Genomic DNA, 27,603 nt, shown 5'->3' on the forward strand with positions numbered 1-27,603 from the left:
CCCGATTCCCCGATCCAGTCTCTACTTCTTTTTGGAAGCTCGGAGCACTTAGAATATATCCCACAAACCCAGTTATAAATCTAAACATATATTTCTCCTCGTGATGTCGTCTGCTGCGTTGTTTATTTATCATTCTAAAAGTCGTCCCTCAACAGTGGTGGAAGTAACTAAGTACATTTACTTAAGTACTGTACTTAAGTAACATTTTTAGGTATTTGTACTTTACTTGAGTATTTCCAATTTCCAATACTTTTACTTCTACTCCACTACATCTCAGAGGCAAATATTGTACTTTTACTCCACTACAATTATTTGAAAACTTTAGTTACTAGTTACTTTTCAGATATAAATTATGATTTAATGAAAAATACATTAACCACTTCAGCCCTATTTTATACTTAGGGTATTTTAGTACTTTAAGTACATTTTGATGCCAATACTTTTGTACTTTTATTCAAGTAAATTTTGAATTCTGGACTTTTACTTGTAATGGAGTATTTCTATATTGCAGTATTGGTACTTTTACTTAAGTAAAGAATTTGAGTACTTTTTCCACCACTGATCACTTGTCTTTCCACTTTCCACCACTGCGTTTATGCATCCGGAACTCTTTGTAAGGAGTGTGTTGTCAGGGGGACGGGGACGGTCAACACAGCTCGAGCTACCAGCTATCTTTTTAGGCAAAATGTTGCACTCATTTGATGACGAAGGGAATGTAGGTTTGTTGTGTGTTTCTAAGTTTGTTGTTAAAGTTTACGACTATAAGACAGAATATTATATGTTTGAAGGAACTTCATACTTTATTAACAGTTTGCAAATAGTACAGTGGTAGGATTGATTATACAATGCTAAAAGCAGGGCTAGACTGGGGGGGACTGGGATTCGGCCTTGACATTGTGGCCCAGACTGGCCCACCACAACCCGGCGTGCAGATACTCTAGTACCGCCCCGCTCCGGGCCGTGGAGGCACATACACACATGATGCCCCACTTTAACTAAGAAACACCCTCCATGTTCTGGAGCCTTGAGTAAAACAAAACTACACATTCTATAAATATGCTAATAGCCTCTATAGCAGGGGTCTCCAACTTTTTTACGACCAAGGACCGCTTAGCTGAGGGAGAGATGAAGCAGGGGACCCCCATTGTATAACATTGTGTTGCAAACCTTTTCATTGATTTCGTAGACTGCTTCATAGACTTGTTGGACAGCACTATGATCAGTGTAAATGAATGTTTTGTTAATGTTTTCAGACATTTATCCACTTTAACCTCCAATACTCAAGTAAACTTGCCCCTTGCTCACAACGCCTTGCTGTGAGCTTGTAGATCTGATGAGAGACACGCCAGTGGGCCCAATTACATGAGTTCATTTTACTTTGTGGGCCGACCAGCCCCATTGTGGTCCTGGGTATTCAATTCATAGAGACAGACATACAATAATATGTTTTCTGTTTGTGTACAGTTGCAAATTGGACCCATGTGCTTACAGATGTATGGAGAGGAGACCGCTTTTAAGGTACTAGCCCATTTCCTTTTTGAAATGTGCATTTATTTATGGAATTTGTGTTTGTTGTAAAATATATATACAGTATATGTTTACTGTCATGTTTCTTTCATTGGATGAATGAATGATGTGATTGCGCCAAAAATGAATCCACCAGACAAAGAACTATGTCGTGTTTTGGAGAGAAGATGTGATTCGATTCGATTGCCAGTCTGTATAGTGTAAACTTAAGTAGTCTGTTTGGTGGAGAGCAGCCTTTATACAAACGGGGTTTGGACTACAGTTATAATGCAAATTACAAAATGGCAACAATAAATTGGACTACTTGGATGGTTGGTTATAATGGTGTGTTTTTTTTGGGGGGGGGGTTGATTAGCATCTTTGGTTTCTATTGATCCAGAAGTTAAGGCCACACCTCCCTGCCTGGACCAAGCATAAATAAAGCAGCATAGCATGCTCCTGTTTATACTTTCCGTTTACTACTATGACTAGAGAACGTTCAGTCTGTAACAACCGCTGTGAACAATCTTTCAGCTGTGGGTAGAATCAATCAGCGGTGGAGAATTAGAAATGGAGGACTCACTACCCTTCAGTCACTACCCTGTGGCGGACATTCTGAGAACTGTGCGGTTTATACTGAACTACACAGAAGATCACGGCATCAACCTGCGTGGAATTCACCTTGGTCGTGCTCCCTTTGAGGACTTAAGTACGAGGAAGCTGCCTATAAGTTACAACAAAGCCACAGTTTGGAGTGTCTACAAAGATGCTGTGGAAAAGCTTGGTATGTGGAAAAGTTTAATGTTATCAAACCATACACTTCATTTCAGGCCAGATAGTGACAATAGCAGATATATAAGCTCACAATGGGTTGTGAGCGTGTGTAGATCTGCCATTTTCGCCAAATGCTTAACTATTTTTGCTGATATATTAATATTTTTGATATATTTATATTCCGGCTATAACACATGCCCAGGACTGGACAGGTGGTTAAATGCTTTTTGTAATGTTGTGGTGAAAGGTATTCATAACATTTCTGTCTTTGCAGGAGAGCGTGTTGTTGATCTGATCAACTTCAGAAAGATGTGGAAGCATTTCTTCCCTCAGATAGTAAACAAGGAACCCACGACAGAGCTGTGCTTGTTTTGCCACGGTAACAAGCAGCTGTCTCGTGCCATGCTGCCGACTGCGTTAAAAGAAGTCATTGAACAGGAACGGCTGCAGCATGTCGAATTTGTCGAAAAGGAGAGGTCATTTTTCCAGAAGATGAATACTAAATGTGGAATGGTCTGTGAGGACTCTCATCTGTCTCTGGGCACCTCCAGTCCCATCAGCAAGAAGATCACCATGAGCTACAGTTTTGATTATACACAACAGGTGAAAATAATGATCATAACACCATTGTTTGTTTTACTAAACACAATACTATGATATGCAGATGTGATTTCAATGTATCGGCTCTTTTTCTATCTTTCTCTCTCAGGTTCACTACCCTTCTAACCCTCAACAGCCTGGGCCCTTGTATTTTTTGATTCCACGCAAGTGTGGCCTTTTTGGTGTCTGCTGTGGAGGGATGCCGATGCAAGTGAGTTATCTAATGGATGAAGGGATGTTACCAAGCGAACCAGCCTCAAACTTCATAAACTATCTACATCATTTTTTCAACAACTATGGAGTTGGAGAAACGTATGTGGACCTTCATAGCAGTGAGGGAAACCGGACCAATTGTTTGCTATGGTACTGTGCCTGGCGGACGATGCACAACCTTCACCTGAAGGTGGACCTCCACTTTCGGATTACAGGCCATGACATGTCTGGCCCCGACTTGCTCTTTGGACTGTTCAGGCAGGTCTTTAGGAAGACCAGAGTGCAGACGTTGTCAGACATTGCTGGGGTTGTGAGGGACAGCACTCCTAAGAAGCAACTAAACATTCCCCAGCTTGTAGGACTGGAGGATGGCACCGTGCTTGTTGAAGCCTACGACTGGCACAAGCACCTGAGCAGCTGCTTCAGAAGCTTCAAAAGCATTGAGAGACACAAGCACTTCAGGTAATTATCATTGGCATTGTACAGTATAGCTATTCTATTTTACAACATTTTATGCAAACAGCACATTGGTGACAGTAGGCATTAGGCAATATATTAAATGAACTATCTGCTTCAATTCTATTACAGCTTTGATTCCCAGAGACCTGGTGTGATGTTTGCCAAAGAACAGTCTGATACGGAAGAGGTCAAGTTTCAGCTGCTGTGCAACACTGATGTCCGCCCCCCCATAGATGGCCTTCCTGTCCAACCACCACCCGGACTGAGCATGTACAGGAAGAGATATCTTTTTGAGAATATCAGAGAATTCTGTTCTGATGTGGGGACAAAAAACATCACATGCCCTACACCAGCCTACAAGTCCTCAGCCTGACTTTACACTCAGTGTGTACACTACACATATACCACAATGATAGATCAGATGATATTTAAAATACTCTAAATGTATGCATAGTTATGTTAGTTTTTTTTCCAATATATATTTTTCAATACCTTCCTTTTTAATCCTATGAATCCAAGGGTTCCTAGTATTTTGGGGCGAACATGTGGCAAAAAATAGCAGATCTACAAGCTCACAATTGTGACCCGTTGCGAGCTTGTAGATTGTCAATCTTTGGTCAAAAGATTTGGTGTGTAGACTGAAGAGGGGAACAAAGGAGCGGACCATGTATAGAGCCCTGGTTGGCCCCCGTCAACGAAGTACTGTATAAGGTTTAAGTGAAGATTGTTCATGTTTAAATAATACTTTTCTCCCAGTTTATACAATGTTTGCTTTGTTTTGCTTTTGTACTTCACGGTCTGTCTTTGACTTCACCAGTCTCACGGAACTTGGTCCCAAGTTTGGAAACGGTACCGGTGCTGACACCAAATAATGCTTCCACTCTGTGTAACGAAACACCAGCTTCCACTTGCCCTATTGCACGGGCCTTATCCTCAAGAGACAAACGTGGTATCGTTCCATGGGGCAGTGTTGCTGCTTGGAGCATACACAAACTCAACAAAGTTTCAGGACCCATGCTCAGGTGCCAGTCACAGGTGTGTGCTGGCAGGTCGCTCAAAACGAGAGTGATAACGAACAGAAACATTTTTGGCAACTTTTTGGGGGGCGCTACCCACACGTTTAGCTGTGTTGCTCATTCCACGATTGCACGATCCTTACAAGTTATACATTGTTGTAATCAACGATGACAACAAAAATACAATACCATTTGCTATTATTGAAGGGGAGAATTCATCGACCGAAGTTAAGTTGACAACGTTCTTTCGAGGAGTTTAGTATAGACTATCATAGCTCTCAGAAAATACATGTTGAGGTTGGGATGCCAATTTGGTAGGAGAGAACTCATACAGGATTAAAAAGAAAAAAATGGAAGTGATGAAACAAATTAATGAGCAGTAGACAAAATTGGAACTGGAACTAAATTATCTTTGTGAGGTTCTCTCCCTGACTGAATGAAATTTGGTAGGCTACCCACCTGAAACTGTATTTTCTCATTAAAGAGCTGGGGGAGACTCCTTTTATGGAACAAATACTCAATATTTATATAGTATGGAATAAATCACATAATTTAATATATGAAAAGCTGGTCCCCTGCTATGCAAATAATGAAAAAGAAAAAGATGTAACTAATTTGCCTACGGTTGCCAAAGATAAAACATCGCAGACCCCCACCCCAAACCTCTTCCTTCCTTAAAAAAAAGAGATTATTTTAAGCTACACAGTTATTCAATTCTCTAATGTTTTATAAGTTCTTATCGTCTGATAATTTGGTTGCCTATTTTGAGTTGTCTCTCTCTTTGTCTTGCTTTGTTATGTTACGGTTTGCTTTGGTTTAAAAATATTGTAATAACTATTGCAAATGTAACTACTGTCATGTATATGAGGCTATATATAATACTGCAACACAACTGACAATAAAGAGTTTAAAAATATATAATTTATTATTGAATTTTGTATTGACAAATGTGCATATGTTTGTACTGTAAAAAGTATAAAACAAAAAACCTAGCAGAGACATACAGAAAAATATAATCCATAATAATAAAAATTTTGCCAAGTAAAATAGCAAAGAACAACTAAGGAACTGTAAAAGGTACCTGCTCAACGTATTGACTGTTATGTCCAGCTGTTCAGCCAGCTCTTTATAGACTTGAAGTTAATACAAAGTTAATAAAATTTTATTTTGTCCAATCTGTATGGTAGAGTAGTGCAATATGTAACTTGTACAATTGGGGTGGTTGTATTTGGTCTCCCTGCTCTTCTATTGAGACATTTAGATCCTGTGTCTAGGTTGGACACGGTCCTGTTTTTGACTTGAAGGTCAAAATTCCATTTCTCCCCAGACCAAGCAGGCTCTAATAGCTCAGTGGTCAAATAAATTCAGCTCTTGTCCAGGAGACCTGGGTTCAAATTGGGGGTAAAACAGGAAAGTTACATAGCTCAGCTTTAAGGCCAGGTAAAAGCCTGTTCAAAGAATCCCATTCGACTGAATCCCAACCTCAGAATATAGAGCTTTAACCTATTAAACCAATTTAACCAAACAATATTACTCGGAGCACATTTGATTGTCCATCTTTTATAGATAATACTATATAGTTTAATCCATTTAGAATATTCTGGCTAGAGAAGGATGATCCTCACAGCTGAAATTATACCTGCTAGCGCCGATTCTGATTCAAGACATAGATGTGAATATTTTATGTTAATGATAGAAATCATAATGAATGCATGTTTGTGTTATTTTTATGCTATGTTGATGAATTGAATTCATAGGACCACAATGGAAACAAGTCCCCATGACTTTTTTTGTGTTCTCCTTTGAGCCCATACAGTCAGTATGTTTGACTGCCTGCTTGTGCTGTTTACATTTCTGACTAATAAAGTATTCAATCAATCAAACATGATTCATCTATAGCAGTTTTATGGACCCAATTTGCTCACACACAAGGTCAATTAAAACAAAAAACACAGTCTACATAGTTGTACCAGTTACTCTTAAAAACTATTTTAGTTTTTTAAATACAGTTTCAATACAATTTTAAATGGAGTTCTTTGTTTAAACGCTGATATTTTATATATATATTTTTTTTTTTGCACAGTTATATTAGCTGCCATAATTATGCTATAACGTTATTTATTTTATTTATTGTTTATATGACGTACCTTGGACATTGGTTTGTTTTGTGTGTTTGGGAGTTAATTTATGTTTCCGACCGGAACTCTTTATATGGTGTGTTGTGAGCAGGCAGATGTGGTAACACAATCACCTCCTCTTTGAAGACGAAGTGGCAGAAAAAGGTTTGTTTTAATACGTTTGTTGTTTAAGTTTGAACATCTAAAGTAAGAATATTGCATATTGTAGAGTACAACACTTTTGTAATTTTACTGAAGTACATTTTGAATTCTGGACTTTTACTTGTAACAGTATTTTTTACAATGTTGTATTGATACTTTTACTTAAGCAAAGCATTTGAGTACTTTTTCCCACCACTGTTGTTTTGTCTAGAAGGAGTGATAACACTTCTACGTTACATTCCTGGGCACACTTTAAAGTGCTAATTAAAAGGGGTCTTCCTCGTTGTTCTAGCCTACCCATATGGCGTTACCCATGGCAACGCGATGGGGCCATTGGAGTGGACTGTTATAATGCAAATCACTTAATGCTGGTGTGAGACCCGCAATGACAATGAAGCGGGCTATTGGGATGACTGACTACAATGTAAATAATTAAACAGGAAGTGGGCGTTATTGATTAGCATATTTGGTTATTCATTGGCTATAGACCGCCGAAGTCTGACGTCATTTACACATCCTTTGTTTGTCTACCTGGTTCGCAGTTTTCCACCCCCGTTCTGAATCCCATAGACGTATTTAATATCGCGTCAAATAAGAACTGTGTTCCAAAAATAAACAAATGACCACGGCGGGTTGACTCTTATGGATATGAAGCATCAACTGACGGTGAGAAAACGCTAATGTTACTTCCGCCAAATTAGTTACATTTTCGCCAGAAACAGACTGTATCAAATATAAGTGACTGACTATCATAAACTATACAGAACCTCCTCCCTGACAATAACGCCGACACGCGGTGTTTATTTTTGGACCACAATTCTTATATGAGACGATTCTAAGATGACCCAATGTTATTCTCCATAGAGAAATTACTTCCGCAAACCTGGGGATGAACGAGTGACGTCAGGACTTCGGTGCTCTATTGATCCAGTCAGAAGTTAAGGCCACGCCTCCCAGCCTGGACCAAGCATAAATAAAGCAGCATAGTGCATGCATGCTGTTGTTTACTCTCTGATTACTACTAGAACGTTCAGTCTGTCTCCAACTCTGTCTGTGAAACAATCTTTTCAGATGGATCATCATCTTTTCTGCCAGATGGAAGAAGCTCGCGTCATGTTAACTAGAATCATCATGGACGAGGGGGAAAAATTCGAGTCGTTCGGTTTCAGTCACATCCCTGAGGAGGATGCGATGAGAGCCGTGCGGTTCATGCTGAACTATGCAGAGGACCACTCCGTTATCCTGCGTGGACTTCACCCTGCTCGTACCCCCTTCGAGGAGCTGAGTACGTGGAAGCTGCCGTTGAGTTTTAACAAAGCCACAGTGTGGGGTTTCTACAGAGATGCTGCGAAAAAGCTTGGTATGTGGGAAAGTTGAATGTTGTTTTAGAACAGTGGTTTTCAAACTTTTTCATGTCAAGGACCCCCAAATTGATATGTATTTGGCCGCAGACCCCCATCTGAAAATATTTTGTGCCAGGGACCCCCAGAAGAGAAGATTTGTGGTAAAAAATTGTTCAACATTTTCCAAACAGTTTAGATATTTTTCAAGTATTACCAAAAAATAGCAGATCTACAAGCTCCGCACTGTGAGCTTGTATAGCTGCTATTTTTGAATAGCCAACGTATAAATGGATAAAGTGAAGATGATTGTATTGCTAATGCTATGTTAACTACTTTGCTACTTAGCTGTGAGTGAGCATGTAGATCTGCCATTATCACCAAATGTTTACGTGTGTGTGTGTGTGTGTGTGTGTGTGTGTGTGTGTACACACACACACATATATATATATTCATATTTTGTATATAATATTCCCAGGACGCTAGGATTCATGTGGTTAAATGCTAAACTGTAATATTATGTGGAAAGGTTGGTATTCATAACATTTCTGTCTTTGCAGGATGGCGTGTTGTTGATCTGATCAACTTCAAAAGGATGTGGGAGTATTTCCTCCCTCAGATAATAAGTGAGGAACCCCAGACAGATCTGTGCTTGCAGTGCCACAGTAGCAAGCAGCTGTTTCATGCCAACCTGCTGGATGGGTTAAAATTATGCGAAATAATACGTGAGCGGCAGGAGCATCTCGCCCTTGTCGAAAAGGAGAACTTGTTGTACCAGGAGATGAATGCTAAATGTGGAATGATCTGTGATGATTCTCAGCTGTCTCTGGGCCCCTCCAGACCTGCCAGCAGGAAGATCACTATGAGCTACAGTTTTGGTTATGCACAACAGGTGAACATAATTATGATAATACCATTGATTTATTTTTACTAAACACAATACTATGGTATGCAGATGTTTATTTTTCTGATTCTTCCTCTCTCAGGTGCACTTCCCTTCTGACCCTCTACAGCCCGGGCCCTTGTATTTTTGGATTCCACGCAAGTGTCAACTTTTTGGTGTCTGCTGTGGAGGGATGCCGAAGCAAGTGAGTTATATAATCGATGAAGTAATGGTACCAAGGCACGCAGTCATAAACTTCATACATCATTTTTTCAACAACTATGGAGTTGGAGAAACGTATGTGGACCTTCATAGCAGTGAGGTATACAAGAACAATTCTTTCCTATGGTACTGTGCCTGGCGGACGATGCACAACCTTCACCTGACGCTGGACCTCCACTTCCGGACTGTAGGCCACGACATGTCTGGCCCCGACTTGCTCTTTGGACTGGTCAAGCAGGTCCTCAGGAAGACCAGACTGCAGACTTTGTCAGACATTGCTGCGGTTGTGAGGGACAGCACTCCCAAGAAGCAACTAAACATTCCCCAGCTTGTAGGACTGGAGGATGGCACCGTGCTCGTTGAAACCTATGACTGGAACCAGCACATATGTAGCTACTTCAGACGTTTCCCTCACATTGAGAGATACCAGCACTTCAGGTAATTATCATTGGCATTGTACATTATAGCTATTCTATTTTATGAACATTTTGGGAAAATCACACTTGGTGACAGCAGTTCATATATTAATCCATTAAAGGAGCATTTCACCCCTGGAAGAACTTACAGTCACTCAATGTTAATAATATTTGTAGTAGATAACAGTAGCAACATTTTAAATTTGCACCCTATGGCCAGAAAAATATAGAAGTATGTGTGTTTGACTGGGGTTTGACTGGACTGCTGCATTACTACAATGACCATAATGCTTTGGGGCACTGCCCTTCCTTGTGGGGAGGGGAGGCTGCGTGGGGGTGTGGTCTACATTGTAGTCAGGAAATAAGGTGAGATAAAGAGACTATGAGTCAAATGACTCATAGTCTCTGAGGATATGGATACAAATCTAAAAATACAGATAAAACACAAAAAACACACCAGGATCATGTTTATGGGTCCGTTTTCTGAAAAACGTATGTTTCTATGTCAGCGGTGACTTGAAAGAGAAAGAAGCAAGCAAGTACATGTGTACCGGGTGCACGGTTCAGGCGGACATAGTTTCATAGATAGGAATACCAGCACTCACTTTAGTCCATTTAGGATCTTGTTTATTAAGGTCTTATCCCCCCAGCAGCAGCTCATACAACGGACGTTTCGGCCCACCGGCCTTCCTCAGGGTATATGAGACATACAGACATGTGTCACTTATAAAGGGGACCTTGGTGCCTCGCACACAGCGGTTGCAGGTGAAAAAACACACTTTTCCACATGAGGGTAAAAACACAGAAAAACAACACAATAACAGTATTCATTTGTTTCACTTTTGGAACACTTTTTTATAAAAACCTTGTCTAGTTCCTAGACACCCCTTCAAAGACAGACTCAGATTTTTTTTAAATTACACAATTCTAAAAAGACTGCAAAGCACATTTTAAATACCGAAATATACACTGTATCACAACTAGAGAGGCATCAACACTTATTTTCGTCTTTAAGACGCATAATCAACTCATTGCACTGAAAAGTGTGACACATTTAAATATATAGCAGCACTCTTTTTCTGCTTAAAAAAGGCACAATTCTATAAGAAACAGCCAAGCAGTAATTCTTCATTAAGCCTTTTAGGGTGTTCAGTTTGTAGGGTGTGTATCCACCACGCCTCTCTCTGTAACAGAAATCTATCTCGATCCCCACCTCTTTTTAACGGCTGTACTAGCTCTATACCCTGGAACCTTAAAGAGCCGCATTAAAATGTCTAGCCACAGGCGATTTTTCATCCTTGTTTCTAATATTACTTTTATGTTCTGAAATTCTCACTTTAAGTTCTCTTTTGGTTTTATACACATAACAATGGGCATTTTAACAGATATACCACAAACTTAGTTTTACAGGTGATGATGCTCTTGACATCCTTTTTTTTTACCTGAATGTGGGTGTAATACATGATTACCTCTGATCATTGCATTACAATGAACACAGTTAAAACACGGGAAGTTGCCCGTAGGCAAATCGGACATAAAATGTTGCGGTGGAACATAACAGTCTGCTCTCACTAAAGAGTCTTACATTTTTGGCAAAAATGGGATTGGGATCACTAGATAACACATACCAGTCTTTCTTCACGGCACTCTCAATATCAGTACATAAAGGGGAATAAGTTGTGGACAAAACCATCTTCGACTCCCCTGCACGAGCAGGCTTAGGAGTTAACAAGCTAGTCCTCTCTTTCTCTCAAGCTCTCTCTACATTAGTACTCAGCACTTTGTCACGGGTGTAGTGACAAAATGGATGTCAAGAGCATCATCACCTGTAAAACTATGTTTGTGGTATATCTGTTAAAATGCCCTTGTGGCCTTTGTTATGTGGGTAAAACCAAACGAGAACATAGTGAGAATTTCAGAACATAAAAGTAATATTACAAACAAGGATGAAAAATCGCCTGTGGCTAGACATTTTAATGCGGTGGGACATGAAGTCTGCTCTTTAAGGTTCCAGGGTATAGAGGCAGTACAGCCGTTAAAAAGAGGTGGGGGTCGAGATAGATTTCTGTTACAGAGAGAGGCGTGGTGGACACACCCTACAAACTGAACACCCTAAAGGGCTTAATGAAGAATTACTGCTTGGCTGTTTCTTATGGAATTGTGCCTTTTTTAAGCAGAAAAAGAGTGCTGCTATATATTTAAATGTGTCACACCTTTCAGTGCAATGAGTTATGCGTCTTATAAGACGAAAATAAGTGTTGATGCCTCTCTAGTTGTGATACAGTGTATATTTCGGTATTTAAAATGTGCTTTGTAGTCTTTTTACAATTGTGTAATTTATGAAGTGTCTGCATGTCTCATATACGCTGAGGAAGGCCGGTGGGCCGAAACGTCCGTTGTATGAGCTGCTACTGGGGGGATAAGACCGTAATAATGCTCAAACCTTTTCAAAAAATCGGAAATTCGAAAATATTTTGTTCCAGCGACCCCCAGATGCAAAGATTTGAGTAAAAAAGCTCTAAAAATACATATATATATATATTCAAAGATTTTCAATTTTTTTTGTGGTAGATCTACAAGCTCACTTCATGAGCTATGAGCTTATATATCTGCTATTTTTGAATAGCCAAAGGATAAAATAATGGATAAAGTGGTTCAAATCTAAAATGACTCGGATGCTTTCCCGGTTCTTCATGGGTTAAATTAACTATCTTGATTCTATTCTGTTTATATTCTATACAGCTTTGATGCCCAGAGACCTGGTGTGGTTATGGCCAGAGAACACTGTGACGCAGAACCATTGGAGTTTCAGCTGCTGTGCAACCCTGATGTCCGCCCCTCCGCAGATGATCACCTTCCTGTCCAAACTCCACCTGGAGTGAACATGGCCAGGCACAGCTATCTTTTTGAGAAGATCAGAGAATTCTGTTCTGATGAGGCAAAAAACATTACATGCCCTCGACCGAAGTCCACAGCATCTCGGAAGAAGAAGGCTGTCTGATTTTAGATGAACTTCAAGTGTACACACGTATACCACAATGATGGACCATTGGATCCACATGATTACATTTTTTAAATGCTGTTAAATGTTTTTTTCCTACACTGTCTATTTGCAAATACCGTTTCTTTTTTCAAATTGTAAATACTGTTTTTTTTTTACCACATGAATCATAGCTACCCCATTTTTGGGGGGTGTGTAGCGGGGGAAAAGGAGCCCTGGTAGTATAGCCCTGGTGGACCCCTGTTGCTAAGTATAGAGGATTTACATTTTAACCCATTAAAACCGGGAAAGTGTAATTTTTTTATAGATATTAATATCAACGTTTTTCAGAAAACTCTTAGGATTTAGAACAGTGGTTTAGAACAGCAGTTTAAAAAAAAATTGGAACAATTTCGTTTTTTTTTTTTAACACAAATCTTCTCTTCTGGGTCCCTGGCACAAAACATTTTCAGATGGGGGTCCACAGCCAAATACACATAATTTTTGGGGGTCCTTGACACGAAAAAGTTTGACAACTACTGATTTAGAAGACATTTGTAGAATCGGCCTCAGGTCTTAATGGGTTAAGTGAACATTATTATTTTAATACTCTATCAGAGGTTTTACTTCCATATCTCTTCTGTCAGGCAGAAACCAGCTATGTCCAAAATATTAACTTTTCAGGAAATGTTTTTTTCTTTTCTTTTTTTTAAACACGATACTGCCTCATTAAAGTCGGTATGGTGACTTTATACATCGTCAAATACTTGAATGTGTCCTTATATTATCATGACTTTACCCAAATACAGCTTAAGTGGATTTAGGAGGTTACTGATCATTAATGTGGAGATATTCTGTGGTTATTTGTACAGGGTTTGTTTTTGTAATAGTGGTTTTCTTTGCACCATTAAATTCTAATTCTGATGTTTTTGTTTTCTTTGGGGTCTTTTGAATGCAACTGGCTATTCAGCACAATAAATGGTAATTGTTTAAGCACCTTAAAACAATACATAGTTACGGCACGCATGATTAATGGGGCTTGTAGGATTCATCTAAATAATACAGGAAACGTAAATACATATTGTAATAGTAAATACACAGGCTAGTGTACTTGCTTTGGCAATGTTAACGTTTGTTTTCTCATGCCAATAAAGCTCCATTGAATTGACTCCCAATGGAAACACTACAAGTCAAGCCATTGAGAGCTTGGTTTATTATTCATAACTAGATAAAGGTTGCACCCCAGAAAGGACAATTACTGAGTTAAAAACAGGTTGAAACAAAGTCCTCCGTTTGTCTCACTATAGGAGTGTGCTTGATAGGGCCAAATAATGCAAATCATTTATAATATACAGGTGTAGACTAATTAATAGAATAGATGATAGAAACATATATTTGATAATTTAGTAAAACAATTATTGATACCTTTTTTTGGCATGTTATATGCAAAAATATTTTCAAAAACTGAAAACTATGCCGAGTTATGAGTGAGTAATACCTTTATATTTCTACACAACAGCCTAACAGTATTCAACTGTTATAATGTAAACACATATTTAGGTGCCATAATTATTTGTAAAGTAACTAAATTACATTTACTCAAGTACTGTGCTTTACTGTACTTTTACTTCTACTCCACTACATCTCAGAGGCAAATATTGTACTTTTACGCCAATACAATTATTTGAAAAGTTATTTAATTACTTTGTAGATTTTGAATATTATTACATTAATCACTGCATTAACCACAGCCCTATGCATACTTAGCCTTAGGCTATTTGAAAATAGCAGATCTACAAGCTCACAACGCATTGAGCTTGTAGATCTGCAATTTTCAAGGTATTTTTATACATTTGGAAACTTGTGAAATGGGACATTCTGCAAAAAAAAAATCACACTGGACTTTAACTTATAACAGAGTATTTCTACATTGTGGTATTGGTACTTTTACTTTACTAAGTACAAAATGTGAGTACTTTTTCCACCACTACTTGGAAGTTCATTTACGTTTCCGCCCGGAACTCTTTGTTATTGTGTGTTGTTTTCAGGAGGACCAGTTAAGTGGTCACACAGGCACCGTGCTCACCTTTTGAAGAGAAGACCTAAGCGGTAGAAACTACAAGGTTTGTCTTTAACAAAGTTTGTTAAAATGTAACATCATAAGAAGAATGTTGCATATTGTCTGTTTTATGGACAATTTGGTTTATGGATTTATTCTAGCCTTTACTAGATCAAGACTATCATACATGTGTTTTTTATCGAGTCTTACTTTTGCTTCCGTATTTGATAAAAAAAAAGCATCTATCCATGATGGTCTTCTTTTTCCAAGGCTAGATTTATTCCCTCAGTTCAGTGGTGGTAAAAGTACTAAACATTTTTTACTTAAGTAAAAGTATCAATACTGCGATGTAGAAATACCCTGTTACAAGTAAAGGTCCGGAAGTCAAAGTTTACTTAGATACTAGTATTGGTATCAAAGTGACTTAAAGTACCAAAGGTAGAAAGTATATCTTCTGCCTACACATACGTCATGTCCTAGGCAAGCATGAGCGAATAGGGTGAAGGGGATCAACGTCACGTGGTTGTTTGGCCCGGCAAGCAAAAAAATGTGTCTCAAAGTCATGATTATTGGCAGAATGGCGGAAAGTTTACTTTAGAATATTAGGCGCAGTGGTGGAAAAAGTACTCAAATTCTTTACTTAAGTAAAAGTACCAATACTGCAATATAAAAATACTCTTGTTACAAGTAAAAGTCCAGAATAAAAAATGTACTTGAGTAAAAGTACAAGAGTATTGGCATCAAAATGTACTTAAAGTACCAAAAGTAAAAGTACTAAATATTTGAAAATAGCAGATCTACAAGCCCACAACTCGTCGCGGGCTTGTAGATCGGCTATTTTCAAATAGCCTATATAAAATAGGGCTAAAGTGGTTAATGTATGTTTTATAATATCATAGTTTATATCTGAAAAGTACCTTGTAACTAAAGTTTTCAAGTAAATGTAGTGGAGTAAAAGTACAATATTTGCCTCTGAGATGTAGTGGAGTAGAAGTAAAAGTATTGGAAATTGGAAATACTCAAGTAAAGTACAAATACCTCAAAGTTGTACTTAAGTACAGTACTTAAGTAAATGTACTTAGTTACTTTCCACCACTGCCATATGCTGCGCTATGACGAAATAAAACCACACAATGTAACGAATGTGTGCATTCAGTGATGCAATTCCAATGGTGAAAGCTGTGTTGTTTCACCCGGTGAAGTAATGACTGTATATGTGTGTCTCAAAGACATTTCACAAGTTTTCAAATGTCTAAAAAATTCTTTCGTAAATAGTAGATGATATGCTATTTGAAAATAGCCGAAATGTGGCTGAAGTGGGTAATGTTTTGTTTTAATAATCAATCTCTACAAAGTAACTAGTAACTAAAGTTAATATTTGCCTCTGAGATGTAGTGGAGTAGAAGTAAAAGTACAGAAAATTTGAAATGCTCCAGTAAAAGTAAAAGTACCTCAAAATTGTACTTATGTACAGTACTTGAGTACTTGTACTTATGTACTTTACACCACTGCAACCAGTGTTAGATTAGTATCTTTGGTTTCATTAGCTATTGATCCAGAGTGAAGGCCAAGCCCCCCGCCTGGACCAAGCATAAAGTTACATAGCATGCTGCTGTTCTTACTCTGTTTACGACTAGAGAACGTTCAGACTGTCACCACTCACCACCACCTCTGTGAACAATCTTTCAGCTGCAGGTGGAAGTCATCGGTGGTGGAGAATTCATGGAGGAGTTCAGTCAATACACCCAGGAGGACGTGGGAAGAGTCGTGCGGTTCATACTGAACTATGCAGAGGATCACGGCATCATCCTGCGTGGACGTCACCCATCGTGTCGTGCCGCCGGTGCCGAGGACCTGCGTACGAGGAAGCTGCCATTAAGTTTGAACGAAGACACAGTGTGGCGTTACTACAACGAAGCTGTGGAAAAACTTGGTGATGGTATGTGGAAAAGTTGAATGTTTTATTGAAAACATGTGCAAAAATAGCTGTTTGAAGGCATTGACCCATTAAAACCGGGGAAGCATCTGTGTCATTTTAGATTTTTGCGTTGGCTATTAAAAAATAGTAGATATACAAGCTTGTACATCTGCTATTTTTGAACATGTTTTGAAAGTGTGAGAACTACTGATTTAGAAGGCATTTGTAGAATCGGCCTCAGGTCTTAATGGGTCAAAACGTTTTTGCAGTATACAGTGGTCTCCCTCTATCCGCAGGACTCTCCACTTTTTTGTGGTGTATAGTATATAGAAAACTTAACCATACACTTAGTTCTACATCAGATAGTGACAATAGCAGATCTGCAAGCTCACACCGTGTTGTTGTGAGCGTGTAGATCTACCATTATTGCCAAATGTTTGCCTGTTTTTAATCGATTTTTAAATTGTGTTAAATGCTTTTGTAATGAACAGTAATGTTGTGTGTGAAGGTGCTCATAATATTTCTGTCTTTGCAGGAGAGCGTGTTGTTGATCTGACCAACTTCAAAAAGATGTGGAGGTTTTTCCTCCCTCAGATAATAACCGAGGAACCCCAGACAGATCTGTGCTTGCATTGCCACGGTAACAAGAAGCTGTTTCGCGCCGACCTGACGAAGATCTCGATAAAGTCGAAATCTGGCAAAATACGGGAACAGCTGCAGCATCTCGACCTTGTCAAAAAGGAGAACTTGTTGTACCAGGAGATGAATGCTGAATGTGGAATGATCTGTAAAAAAAAACATCTGTCTCTGGGCCCCTCCAGACCTGCCAGCAGGAAGATCACTATGAGCTACAGTTATGAATTTGCACAACCGGTAAAAATAATCATCATAACCACCCCTGATTTGTTTTACTAAACACAATACTATGGTATGTTGATGTCAATGTATCCAATCTTTTTTTCTGTTTCTCTCTCTCAGGTTCACTACCCTTCTGACCCTCAACAGCCCGGGCCCTTGTATTTTTTGATTCCACGCAAGTGTCTCCTTTTTGGTGTCTGCTGTGGAGGGATGCCGAAGCAAGTCAGTTATATAATCGATGAAGGGATGTTACCAAGAGAACCAGACATACACTACCTGCATCATTTCTTCAGCAACTATGGAGTTGGTGAAACATGTGCGAACCTTTATAGCAGTGAGGAAAACAGGAACAATTGTTTGCTATTGTACTGTGCCTGGCGGACCATCCACAAACTTCACCTGAAGCTGGACCTCCACTTTCGGATTACAGGCCATGATTTGTCTGGCACCGACTTGCTCTTTGGACTGGTCAAGCAGGCCTCCAGGAAGACCAGAGTGCAGACTTTGTCAGACATTGCTGGGGTTGTGAGGAACAGCACGCCTAAGAAGCAACTAAACATTCCCCAGCTTGTAGGATTAGAGGATGGCACCGTGCTTGTTGAAGCCTACGATTGGGACCAGCACCTGAGTAGATACTTCAGATGCTTCCCACACATTGAGAGATACCGGTACTTCAGGTAATTATCATTGGCATTGTACAGTATATCTATCTATTTTATGAACATTTTGTGAAACGGGCACATTGGGGACAGTAGGCAATATATTAAATAAACTATCTTGCTTCTATTTTATTACAGCTTTGATGCCAAGAGACCTGGTGTGGTTATGGCCAAAGAACACTGTGATGCGGAACCCATCGAGTTTCAGATGCTGCTGAACGCTGATGTCCGGCCCGCCATAGATGGCCTTATTGTCCAAGCTCCACCTGGACTAGACATGGACAGGCAGAAATATTTCTTTGAGAAGATCAGAGAATTCTGTTCTGATGAGACAAAAAACATCACATGCCCTCCACCAAAGTCCTAAGCACCTCAGAACAAGACTGTCTGATTATACACCCACTTCAAGTGTACACACATATGTGTACCACAATGATGGATCATTGGATCCTGAGAGCCATGTGATTTGATTTTTTTTTAAATAACCCAATGAATCCTAGCTTTCTGGGGCTAATGTTCGGCAAAAATTTGGCTAGTGCTAGTGTTGACTCGCAATGAAAACAAGCCAAGCCATTGAGAACTTGGTTTATTATTCATAACTACATAAAGGTTGCAGGCCAGTCGACACAATTACGGAGTTAAAAAAAAAATCCATGTCATTATAGGTGAAAAAACGTAAAAAGAAAATAGCCTATCTACAAGCTCACAACACGTCGCATCACGACACAAGCTTGTACATCAGCTATGGGGCTCAACTTGTAGATTGTCAAGGAGATGTATGACCCAACCAGCAGACAAGCCACCAACTTCAGAAATAAAGTAACTCCAAATTTGATATGAACAAAATAGACCTGTGCTGGGAGGACTAAAGATTTTCTGTGATTGTCCAAAATTGGAAGCTTATTGAGACAGGGTACATTAGAAATACTTGCCATTTTGATTTATCCCTTACATACATTGACTTATATTATGGAAGTTACTGTTTACTGTGGATAAACAAAAGGTTTAGGCTACTTGTTGCACACTTACTAGTGGCAAGAAAAATTGTAACTTTATTCTGGTTTAAACCGTTGCCGCCCATAATACATCAATGGCATGAAAGGTTCTTTATAATATTACAGCTAAACTCCAGTCTGATATCTTGTATTAGGTTATTTGAAATGACCATTCTGATTATTTTCATTTTGTATTTAATTTTAATTATTTTTTAAATTAAAGAGGAAATTCCTTTTTGTATGAATTCAGGTGATGCCATGTATGAACGCTCCTTTTTTTTGTATGTTTGCCAAATTTTTCTTTTTCATTTTCTTTAGTTTTTTTTTATCTGCGTGACAAAGATGGCTGTCTACAATTTGAAAGTGCATAAATGCTCATAATGATTTTTGTTCCCAAAAATACATAAATAACTAAAGTTACTACTGAGTCTGTACTGCTTGGCCTTGATGGCTAATTTATGTGACATAACGTTGCTGTCAGGCAGAAACCTTGTCTCCATATTTCAACTTTTTATGTTTTTTTTCTCTGTAAACGAATGCACTACTTCATTATACAAAAAAAAAAGAAAATAGCACATTTACAAGCATTTTTACACTACTCCTCCCTCTCACACACAGTCAGACACACATACACACACACATCTGCGCTTGCTTTCTGCCGCTCTTGACATTAGGGATGGGACATCTAGACGTTAACCGTGGACTTGAAAAACCAGTATGGGGTCGTGTCTACCAAACGGTGAGGGAGCACAACTCAAACTGCAGTGCACCAGTGCATATACCCTCTGGATTCTGGAAGCAGAGGACGTCCGGACCCACTGGGCAGACAGACGGAGCCTATTCTAGACAGCTCACCTACAAGAAATTAGGTGCCGATTAGTCCAGTGGTTTGTATGATAATCCCCAGACTCACAGACACACCCACAGACAAAGGAATGAAAACATTCATCTCCCCCTTTGACTTCAGCCTTGCGCTGGGTGGCTGCCTGGCTTTAAGTCAAAATATCATGGTCATCTTAATTTGTTGCTTTTGTGCTGCATGAGCAATTATAGTCTTTGTTATATAGGAGAGTGCAGTAAGAGGATATTTAAACCAAAAACACTGCAGGTTGCTGTGTTTTTAAACCAAAATTCGACCCCTTCTAAAAATAAGTAATATTCCAGTTAATAAATCGAGACAATTATGTGATATGTCACGCATTTTTTAAAGACAATATTGGGAGATATTACCATTTTCACTAGATGGTACAATGGTACAATAATTAACACTATTGATTTGACAGAACCACTAGATTACTAGTCCAGTGGTTTTTGCAGTACCCAGAGCTTCTCTAGTCTCTACTGCACTGATACTGCCTTGTTTAATCCACAATTGAGTCCATTGATGGTGAGCAGATTGTTTTTACATTTAACATGAATTTGATCAGGGAGTACACATGGAAACACCCAATAACACATTTCAATGACTCAAATCACAAATATTGGTACTCTTCAAAGTTCTTTTTCCCTAATTTGCTATTCCTATCCAGGCCAGCAGGTGGTGTGGTCTGCCTTTCATTCAAGGCTGTATGTTTATTGTTTACCATATTTTCCATTTCACAATTACTGAATATTTAAGTGTATTGCTGTTCATTTGTATGCATTCAAAATACATGCGAATAAAAGTACATTACACCAGATAATATCAAGCAATCCGCATAATTATCTATTTTGAAACTAACATTTTGTTGGGGAAAAAAAAAACAAGACATGGTATAATAACGCTTTCGCTCCTACAGTATGTGGATCTCACACTTCATGTAGCCAGTCTATGACATCACATATATGCATGTATGATGTGTGACTCCAAATTGGGCAAGGTTTCAGCCAGATCCGACTGCCATTATAAAATGAAAGTTAGATATTCAAAGAAATGTAAATAAAATAAATCATGGAGTTTGATTTTATTTTGGTATGAAAAAAATTGAGATTCCGCACACTGTCTTCACTTACAGCAAACAAGTAGTTTATTACAACGTTTCGGTCTAAACGACCTTCATCGGGTATTTTATATCGGTAAAAGATATACAAGTATAATCACAAAATAACTTAAACCCAGGATAACACATTAAAGCGTAACGAAACACTTGTTTCCAATGTGGTCCTGAGGTACTTAACTTCCTTGGTCTACTGGTAAGGAAGTACTGTTGCAGTAGTCAGCCCCCGGGGTTACTGTTGGTGTTCACCGGTCCAGCGGTTTGCCAGATTAGCCCTGGACAGACAGACAGACAGACCAACAGACAGACCCCTCTTCTAGCTGTCTCGCTTCCTACAGAGTCACACTGTACAAAAAGAATCTGCCATGGTGTACTTAACCGTCAATCCCTATATGGAATCTGTCCAATATATCGCTCGATCTGATATATTGGACTGATATATATACTGCTAACTCCCTGTATCTCTTCTCTACCAAGAATTGAAGTGAATCATCAACTATTCAGCCAATGTATGAGTCAGCAATGGAAGTGGACATTGAAGGTGGGTCCTCCCATTGACATGTGACGTGTAGATGTTCTGGTTCACTGACATTCTTTGTTTATCTCCATTTGAGGGTTCAATATGCTGGTGTCTGTGTATCAATGGCAGGACACTCTGAATCACTATGTAAGTCCTCCTCTTCGCTCTGAATGATTGGCAGCTGATCTCCCCAATCACTGCTCCGGGCACAGCGGTATACATCTCTGTTCGGGGACATCAACAACATTTCAAGAATACTTCAACAGTGACTATGTTTACGTAAACGGTATCATCCCTATTTTGGGCATGTCAATGTAGTTGTCATTTTTCTAAAATAGCGATAGTTGATCGACACATCATATGGTGAAGTATGAAATAGGGCTTAAGTGGTTAATCTGAATCTCCTGAATGTTGGGCATACTGTATGTTGTTTATATCGCAGTTTCTATTTGCCAACAAATAAACATCGTCAGCCTATCTTTGTTCTCATAAACAGAGTTTTTTTTCCCCAAGTACTTGAGATGTTTGGGGTTAATTAACGTTTCTTTACCTGCTGTGTTTCCTAGCAGTGACTACCCGGTGTTCGATTTGTCCATTGGAGCTGCATGTGTGACAGTGGACATGCCTGGGCCTGCGTAGTACTGGTGCTACTAGCCTAGCCCAGTCCAGACCTTCTCCTAGGTCCGCTGGTTCTTTCCGGGTCAGAATCAAGTAGCTGAACTTCTCCGTCATATGCTCAGGGTTCTGGAAAGGACATGAGATTAGAGATTTTTTTTTTTCGAAGACATGTTGACAAATGTTCTCTTCTGGGGGTCCCTGGCACAAAATATTTTCAAATGGGGGTTCAAAGCTAAGTAGCTGCCCACCACCGCGGAGGTTGTGGGTTCGAATCCACCGTAGTGCATCCGTCTTTGACGTCACAAAAAAGTGCCGACTCAGAATCACATTATTATATACAAACGTTAGTATTGACGTTACAGTTCCAAGTTATTCATCTTTCTTCATGAAATGGCAAATAAAAGCAGCTCTTTGAAAGAATATCATGAGAATGATGGCAGAGCATCCCAGATACAATTCAACATCATCTTATGCTCCAAATGAGTGGGTAAGGGTTCAAAAAGCTCAAAGCTTCAATCCCTGGCTGACAACATACAGTACAGTTGTCTCTCAACACCTGGAGGGAATCAGACTGACTAGTTCTGTCTTTTTCCAGGTAGTTAATTGCATTCAAATGGTATCCCAAGTGTAAATGTGTCCCCAATCATACAGTTGAAAACCTTAAGTCTCCAGTCTCTTCTCCTAGACCTAGAACAGACACTGCCCCCCACACCAACTGTCTCACTTTGCACAAGACTTGACAAAGGATGCTGTCTTACCCCGGGCAAAGGCAGAGGGTGGAACCTTTGGTTGAAGTTGCAGGGTACTATGTTTACCCGTGCCAGCTTAGGACATTGCAGTTCATGAGGACACTGTGAAAACAGCAAAGGAGAGAAAAAAGGATGTCAATATGCTGCATGTTAGTTGTTGAGAGTTAACATACATTCAGTTATACAACATGGAACAAAAAGCACATACTGGGGCAAACACTGAAGCTGTTCTGGTGTCATGGACAGTTTTCTCTTGTTGCTGTGGTTGGAGAAATGAAACAATCATTAGTTTGCTTTTAATACATTAGAATTAGTATAACGTATGGATTGATTTTGCGAATACCTTTAGTAGAATTTCTCTGGCCTCCATAAGTATTTGATGGCCATCTTTAGTCCCATTCTCAACCAGGACCTATGACGGGATATTGAATGGGATCATTTGTTAAGCTTGTAGTTATAATGATTAGAATCACTATAATTTACAAGAAGACATTTACAAGAGTTATTTTGTTTGTTTGTTTTAACTGGTGTAGATTTGCAAAGTTTCATAGTACATATTGACACATGTGGTGTACATAAGCACAACAGGACAAGCACTCAGGCCTGATTCATGGACCAGTGTCACACACCAAAAATTGCAGATCTACAAGCTCACAATGCATTTCAGTGTGATGTGAACAGGTAGATCTGCCATTTCTGGAGTGCAACACGATGCGCAACCGTATACTCTCTATACTATATGAGATATCACAAACATGGGTTGGTGCGTTTAATATGAACCAACCAGATATGAGCTGGTCTTTCTCCACAGTGTGAACAGTGCATCCTCTCGCTCCCTCTGACCGGGCAGCTCTGACAAGGAAAAGGCCCCCAACACCACGTCAAACTGCACCTGAAAACATACACATTGGATTGTCAGTTTCCTACATTTCTGACATGCACAGTTCCACCATAAATAGGCTGACCATGGATGCACTTTTACAACCACACTGCGTCATACTCATGATGATACAGCTCCAATGCATCCACACCACTGATGACCACTGAACAGACACGGTACGAATAATGTTCTATTAAAAAAAATATATGTGTTGCTAGAGAATATAGAGGCAATTTTGTTCTCACCAGAAGAGAAGTGGCATTACCTTCGGTGAGACAGGGAGGAACTGTCGGAAATAGACGTGCTTGATGTGAGGTTCAGCTGATTCATTGTCACCTGCTCAAGGAAAAAGAACATTCTCTGACCTTCACATTCATTTTTGCATGCATCAAAACACACAGATTGTCATTGTGGAATGGAGCTACACTAAATTAGCAATGCAGAGTGTGTGTTACTGTACCTTTAAGAAGTCGCTCTGCCAGGGTGTTCATTGGTCCAGAACTATCCACACAGATCATCTCCTTCAGACTGTCCCCCCAGAATGAGTGTGCTGCCCTGGGGGAATAAAAGAGAGAGAGACCTTGGACGGACCATCTCACAAGAGAAGACAGATGTAGAGGCTCTTACTGTTCACATGGACACTGACCAGACAGATGTTCCCAACCCCGAGCCAAAGTCCAGGAGAGAATGAGGGGCAAACAGCGGATCTCTTTTCTTTACCTGGAGAGTGAAAGAAAAAGTCTTTATGATGGATGTAGCCTGGGGAGAATAAATTAATACCCTATTTTATACTTTGTCGTATGATGCGCAGATACAACGCTTTGTATGGTTAAAAAAGGGACCCCAGGTTGATAGTGGTTAAGTCTGTCTGTGGCCTTTATAAATATTTAACCAAGGAAAAGTATTAACAAGAACTTGTGACTAAACAATAACTACATTGGATCCATTGGACCACAGGTTCCCTTTTCCACTTCCCGAATAGTAACAGTTTTGGTCTTGAACGTGCAAGGTACGTACGTACGTACGTACGAACCCGACAGCGACAAAATCGGTATGTGTGCCTTAGAAGTCTGAAGACTGTGTGAAGTCTGAGGTGTGTACCTCATTAAGAGCTCTTCTCACTGCAGCGTAGCCTCCTGCCAGCCGAGCAGCCATGTATGTCACACCCAGCTCTTCATCATACCTATGAAATACCAGAGATTATGAAAGAAATATGAGAGATTTCAATGAGAAAAACATCATACAGCAATGCAATATTTACGTGAAACACAACATAATTTCAAAACAGCAGAGCATGAAGACAAGAAGATAAGTACAAAAAAATATAAATACAGCAATGTTTTCAATTGCAGAACAGAAGTAAACATAACACAGCAGTTACAGAAAATGTCAGAATTACTTCATTTGGGTCCAGTGATATGTTGTTCTTTTGAGTTCTGACATCACTTTCTTCCTGATGCTGGCCCCAAGCACGTAATCATCTACATCCTCTAAATTAGGAAAAACACATTTTAACAAATCAAAGACACTCCCTTGCATAAAAAATGTCTCTCCTGTCATTCTATATGCCATCGCCTCTTAATCATTCATTCATCTGTCAGTCACCTCCTCCTTTTGCTTTTGCCTTCTCCCACAGAGCGTTCTCCAGGTTTATGGCTTTCTGTCTCAGTGAGACATCTTCAGCCGCTCTCTTCCTGCTCCACAGGAAGTTTGTGAGGCTCTGAGCTCGTTCAGCCAGGCCTGCCACCTCAGCTCCTGAAGGCGGGAGGAATTACACAGCACGTCAAAAATACTATTTTATTTTTGCATGCTACTACAACTATACTACTACCCAGCACAGCAGCAACGACAACGCAACGCACAGAAGAATCCCTTACTTCTGGTCAGACGAAGGAGGAGCCAGGCCCGGAGGCAACCCACAGAGCCTAGAGAGCCTCCTAGTGTCGCCAACACCTGCTGCAACTTCTCACCTAACCTGGCCTGGCATTGGCCGGACTGATGGCGTGGATTCACTCACACGTGGAACTGCGTTGTCGGTCAGGCTAGTCCCAGGCTAACCCTAACCCCTAATTAGCACTGTCTCTAACCCCCAAGAGACAGTGGGGGCAGTAGCATGCCACTTGGACACAGGCCGGGGTCTGATCAGCCTTGCCGGGTCGCCTGGAGGAGGGTGTCTGTTGCAAGACCCGAAACACCCAGTGACTGCAGGTCACAACACTGATGATGTGTCCAAGTTTGTGCATCAGTTGATGTTTTATTAACTACTACTACTACTAATAATAATGATTATTATATAAATACTATCTTGATTATATTCTTTCCTTGATAGTTACTAAATGCTGTACAATAGAAAAACAATATCATGAAGCTACTCTGCATGATCATTTATTATAATTTTGTTTGCCAGCACAAGTTAACTTACTTTTAATGATGGAATATGCAGCACTTGAGAGCTCCTCTGGCAGGCGCAATGTTTTCAAGTTGGTGACACCTGGATGCTTCTTATGGGGAACTCCGTTTAGGAAATTAACCATGGGCTGAGGGTGGGCTGCTGCTGCTGCACTCATCCCCTGATTAAAAAAAACAAAACATGAAATAAAACGGTTATTTATGCAACATCTCACCCACCCACCCTTTCTTCTAAGATCCAGATTTTACAGAGCGTTGAGCTGACCGAATAGTGACAGTCTAGTATCAAGGTAGCTGTAGAATACAACTCTCGTAGACGTATTTATGATTCTGACGTTTTCAATCTACGAGAGTTGTAGGGTTCACGCCCCATGGAGACAGGGACTTTCTGCACTATGCCCCGTAGACACTCCAAACATGTACAAATGTGAAAATAAAGGTGCTTACCCCCAAGCCACAAATGTTATCTGTCTCTACGCGGTAGTAGTTTAATGTAATAATCCATATCTTTCAATAAAGAAGTGTTTTAATGCCGTCTGTGGCCGATTCTGTCGGAAGTTCCCTATGGGCGGTAGTGACCGGGCGCATCCGGTGAAACCCGGAATTACACTAAATGTAAACAGGAAGTAAACGAGGGTGAAAAAATGGCGTTCGGCCACAGACGGTATTAAAACACGTATTTATTGAAAGATATGGATTATTACATTAAACTACTACCCCGTAGAGAGCGTTACCATTTGGGGCGTGGCGGTAAGCACCGTTTTTTTTCAATGTGTACATGTTTGGAGTGTCTACGGGGCATAGTGCAGAAAGTCCCTGTCTCCATGGGGCGTGAACCCTACAACTCGCGTAGATTGAAAACGTCAGAATCATAAATACGTCTACGAGAGTTGTATTCTACAGCTAGCCTTGATACAAGACTGTCTATCCTTATACATCTATATATCCTTATGACCGATGATAACCGTCTTGATCCAAGGCTAAGCCAGTTGATGACCTCTCCTCCCTGGAAATATGCTTTATTCAGTGACCTAGCTAACAACAACACCTGCTAAAACCAAACTCACCCTCCTGTTCAGACACACCATTCTCACAAGTGCCTTTTGACAGAGAACACATGCGCCATAGCTTCTAGATGCCATGTTTACGAGTTCAATTAAGGACTGTAGTGTTTGATGACAAGGAGTTTAAGTCAGTGACAACTTAGCTTCTCCTGTGTTGGTTCACATCACATGCTGGTGCTGGACAGTCAGTGTTGCCAGATATCATGAGAG

The 27,603-nt window shown here is 39.8% G+C and overlaps 4 protein-coding genes across 5 annotated transcripts; 3 read left to right on the forward strand and 1 right to left on the reverse strand.

The window, feature by feature from the left end:
* The first annotated feature begins 646 nt into the window (after nt 1-646).
* On the forward strand, nt 647-5,134 carry LOC308093912 (uncharacterized protein). The gene is made up of 6 exons (XM_080440307.1): nt 647-715; nt 1,465-1,518; nt 2,041-2,290; nt 2,555-2,883; nt 2,990-3,555; nt 3,682-5,134. The coding sequence occupies exons 1-6, from the start codon at nt 686-688 to the stop codon at nt 3,923-3,925; spliced, it is 1,473 nt and encodes a 490-aa protein (XP_080296433.1). The 5' UTR covers nt 647-685; the 3' UTR covers nt 3,926-5,134.
* Nucleotides 5,135-9,416: 4,282 nt separating this feature from the next.
* On the forward strand, nt 9,417-12,850 carry LOC308093346 (uncharacterized protein). Its single transcript, XM_080439679.1, has 2 exons — nt 9,417-9,730; nt 12,451-12,850. The coding sequence occupies exons 1-2, from the start codon at nt 9,438-9,440 to the stop codon at nt 12,707-12,709; spliced, it is 552 nt and encodes a 183-aa protein (XP_080295805.1). The 5' UTR covers nt 9,417-9,437; the 3' UTR covers nt 12,710-12,850.
* A 1,908-nt stretch (nt 12,851-14,758) lies between these two features.
* LOC308093738 (uncharacterized protein) lies at nt 14,759-19,591 on the forward strand. Its single transcript, XM_080440069.1, has 5 exons — nt 14,759-14,811; nt 16,437-16,686; nt 17,201-17,538; nt 17,644-18,200; nt 18,321-19,591. The coding sequence occupies exons 2-5, from the start codon at nt 16,470-16,472 to the stop codon at nt 18,547-18,549; spliced, it is 1,341 nt and encodes a 446-aa protein (XP_080296195.1). The 5' UTR covers nt 14,759-14,811; nt 16,437-16,469; the 3' UTR covers nt 18,550-19,591.
* A 1,596-nt stretch (nt 19,592-21,187) lies between these two features.
* Nucleotides 21,188-27,549, reverse strand: mettl17 (methyltransferase like 17). Of its 2 annotated transcripts, none has more exons than XM_080439249.1 (14): nt 27,397-27,549; nt 26,343-26,490; nt 25,526-25,675; nt 25,320-25,410; nt 25,022-25,103; nt 24,567-24,640; nt 24,381-24,475; nt 24,186-24,256; nt 23,825-23,926; nt 23,384-23,452; nt 23,249-23,299; nt 23,050-23,142; nt 22,224-22,417; nt 21,188-21,897 (listed from the first exon to the last, which is right to left on the reverse strand). In XM_080439249.1, exons 1-14 carry the CDS (start codon nt 27,469-27,471, stop codon nt 21,771-21,773), a joined length of 1,422 nt encoding a protein of 473 aa, XP_080295375.1. In that variant the 5' UTR covers nt 27,472-27,549; the 3' UTR covers nt 21,188-21,770. The 2 variants fall into 2 exon arrangements, with proteins under 2 accessions (XP_080295375.1, XP_080295374.1); XM_080439248.1 differs by having other exon boundaries at nt 23,825-23,932.
* Nucleotides 27,550-27,603: the final 54 nt, after the last annotated feature.

Source organism: Gymnoscopelus braueri, assembly GCF_963280865.1.
Source record: "Gymnoscopelus braueri genome assembly, chromosome: 10".
NCBI classification, from domain to species: domain Eukaryota; kingdom Metazoa; phylum Chordata; class Actinopteri; order Myctophiformes; family Myctophidae; genus Gymnoscopelus; species Gymnoscopelus braueri.

Bases quoted from the DNA above. Each gene is read 5' to 3' on its own strand.
- LOC308093912 (XM_080440307.1), top strand. From the start codon at position 686: ATGTTGCACTCATTTGATGACGAAGGGAAT. The intron at 716-1,464 runs GTAGGTTTGTTG...GTTTGTGTACAG, and splicing joins CATTTGATGACGAAGGGAAT to TTGCAAATTGGACCCATGTG. The intron at 3,556-3,681 runs GTAATTATCATT...ATTCTATTACAG, and splicing joins GAGAGACACAAGCACTTCAG to CTTTGATTCCCAGAGACCTG.
- LOC308093346 (XM_080439679.1), top strand. From the start codon at position 9,438: ATGCACAACCTTCACCTGACGCTGGACCTCCACTTCCGGACTGTAGGC. The intron at 9,731-12,450 runs GTAATTATCATT...TATTCTATACAG, and splicing joins GAGAGATACCAGCACTTCAG to CTTTGATGCCCAGAGACCTG.
- LOC308093738 (XM_080440069.1), top strand. From the start codon at position 16,470: ATGGAGGAGTTCAGTCAATACACCCAGGAGGACGTGGGAAGAGTCGTG. The intron at 16,687-17,200 runs GTATGTGGAAAA...CTGTCTTTGCAG, and splicing joins TGTGGAAAAACTTGGTGATG to GAGAGCGTGTTGTTGATCTG. The intron at 17,539-17,643 runs GTAAAAATAATC...TCTCTCTCTCAG, and splicing joins GTTATGAATTTGCACAACCG to GTTCACTACCCTTCTGACCC.
- mettl17 (XM_080439248.1), bottom strand. From the start codon at position 27,471: ATGGCATCTAGAAGCTATGGCGCATGTGTTCTCTGTCAAAAGGCACTT. The intron at 25,411-25,525 runs GTGACTGACAGA...TTCCTAATTTAG, and splicing joins GGCAAAAGCAAAAGGAGGAG to AGGATGTAGATGATTACGTG. The intron at 23,453-23,824 runs GTTGGTTCATAT...ATCCCGTCATAG, and splicing joins GAAAGACCAGCTCATATCTG to GTCCTGGTTGAGAATGGGAC.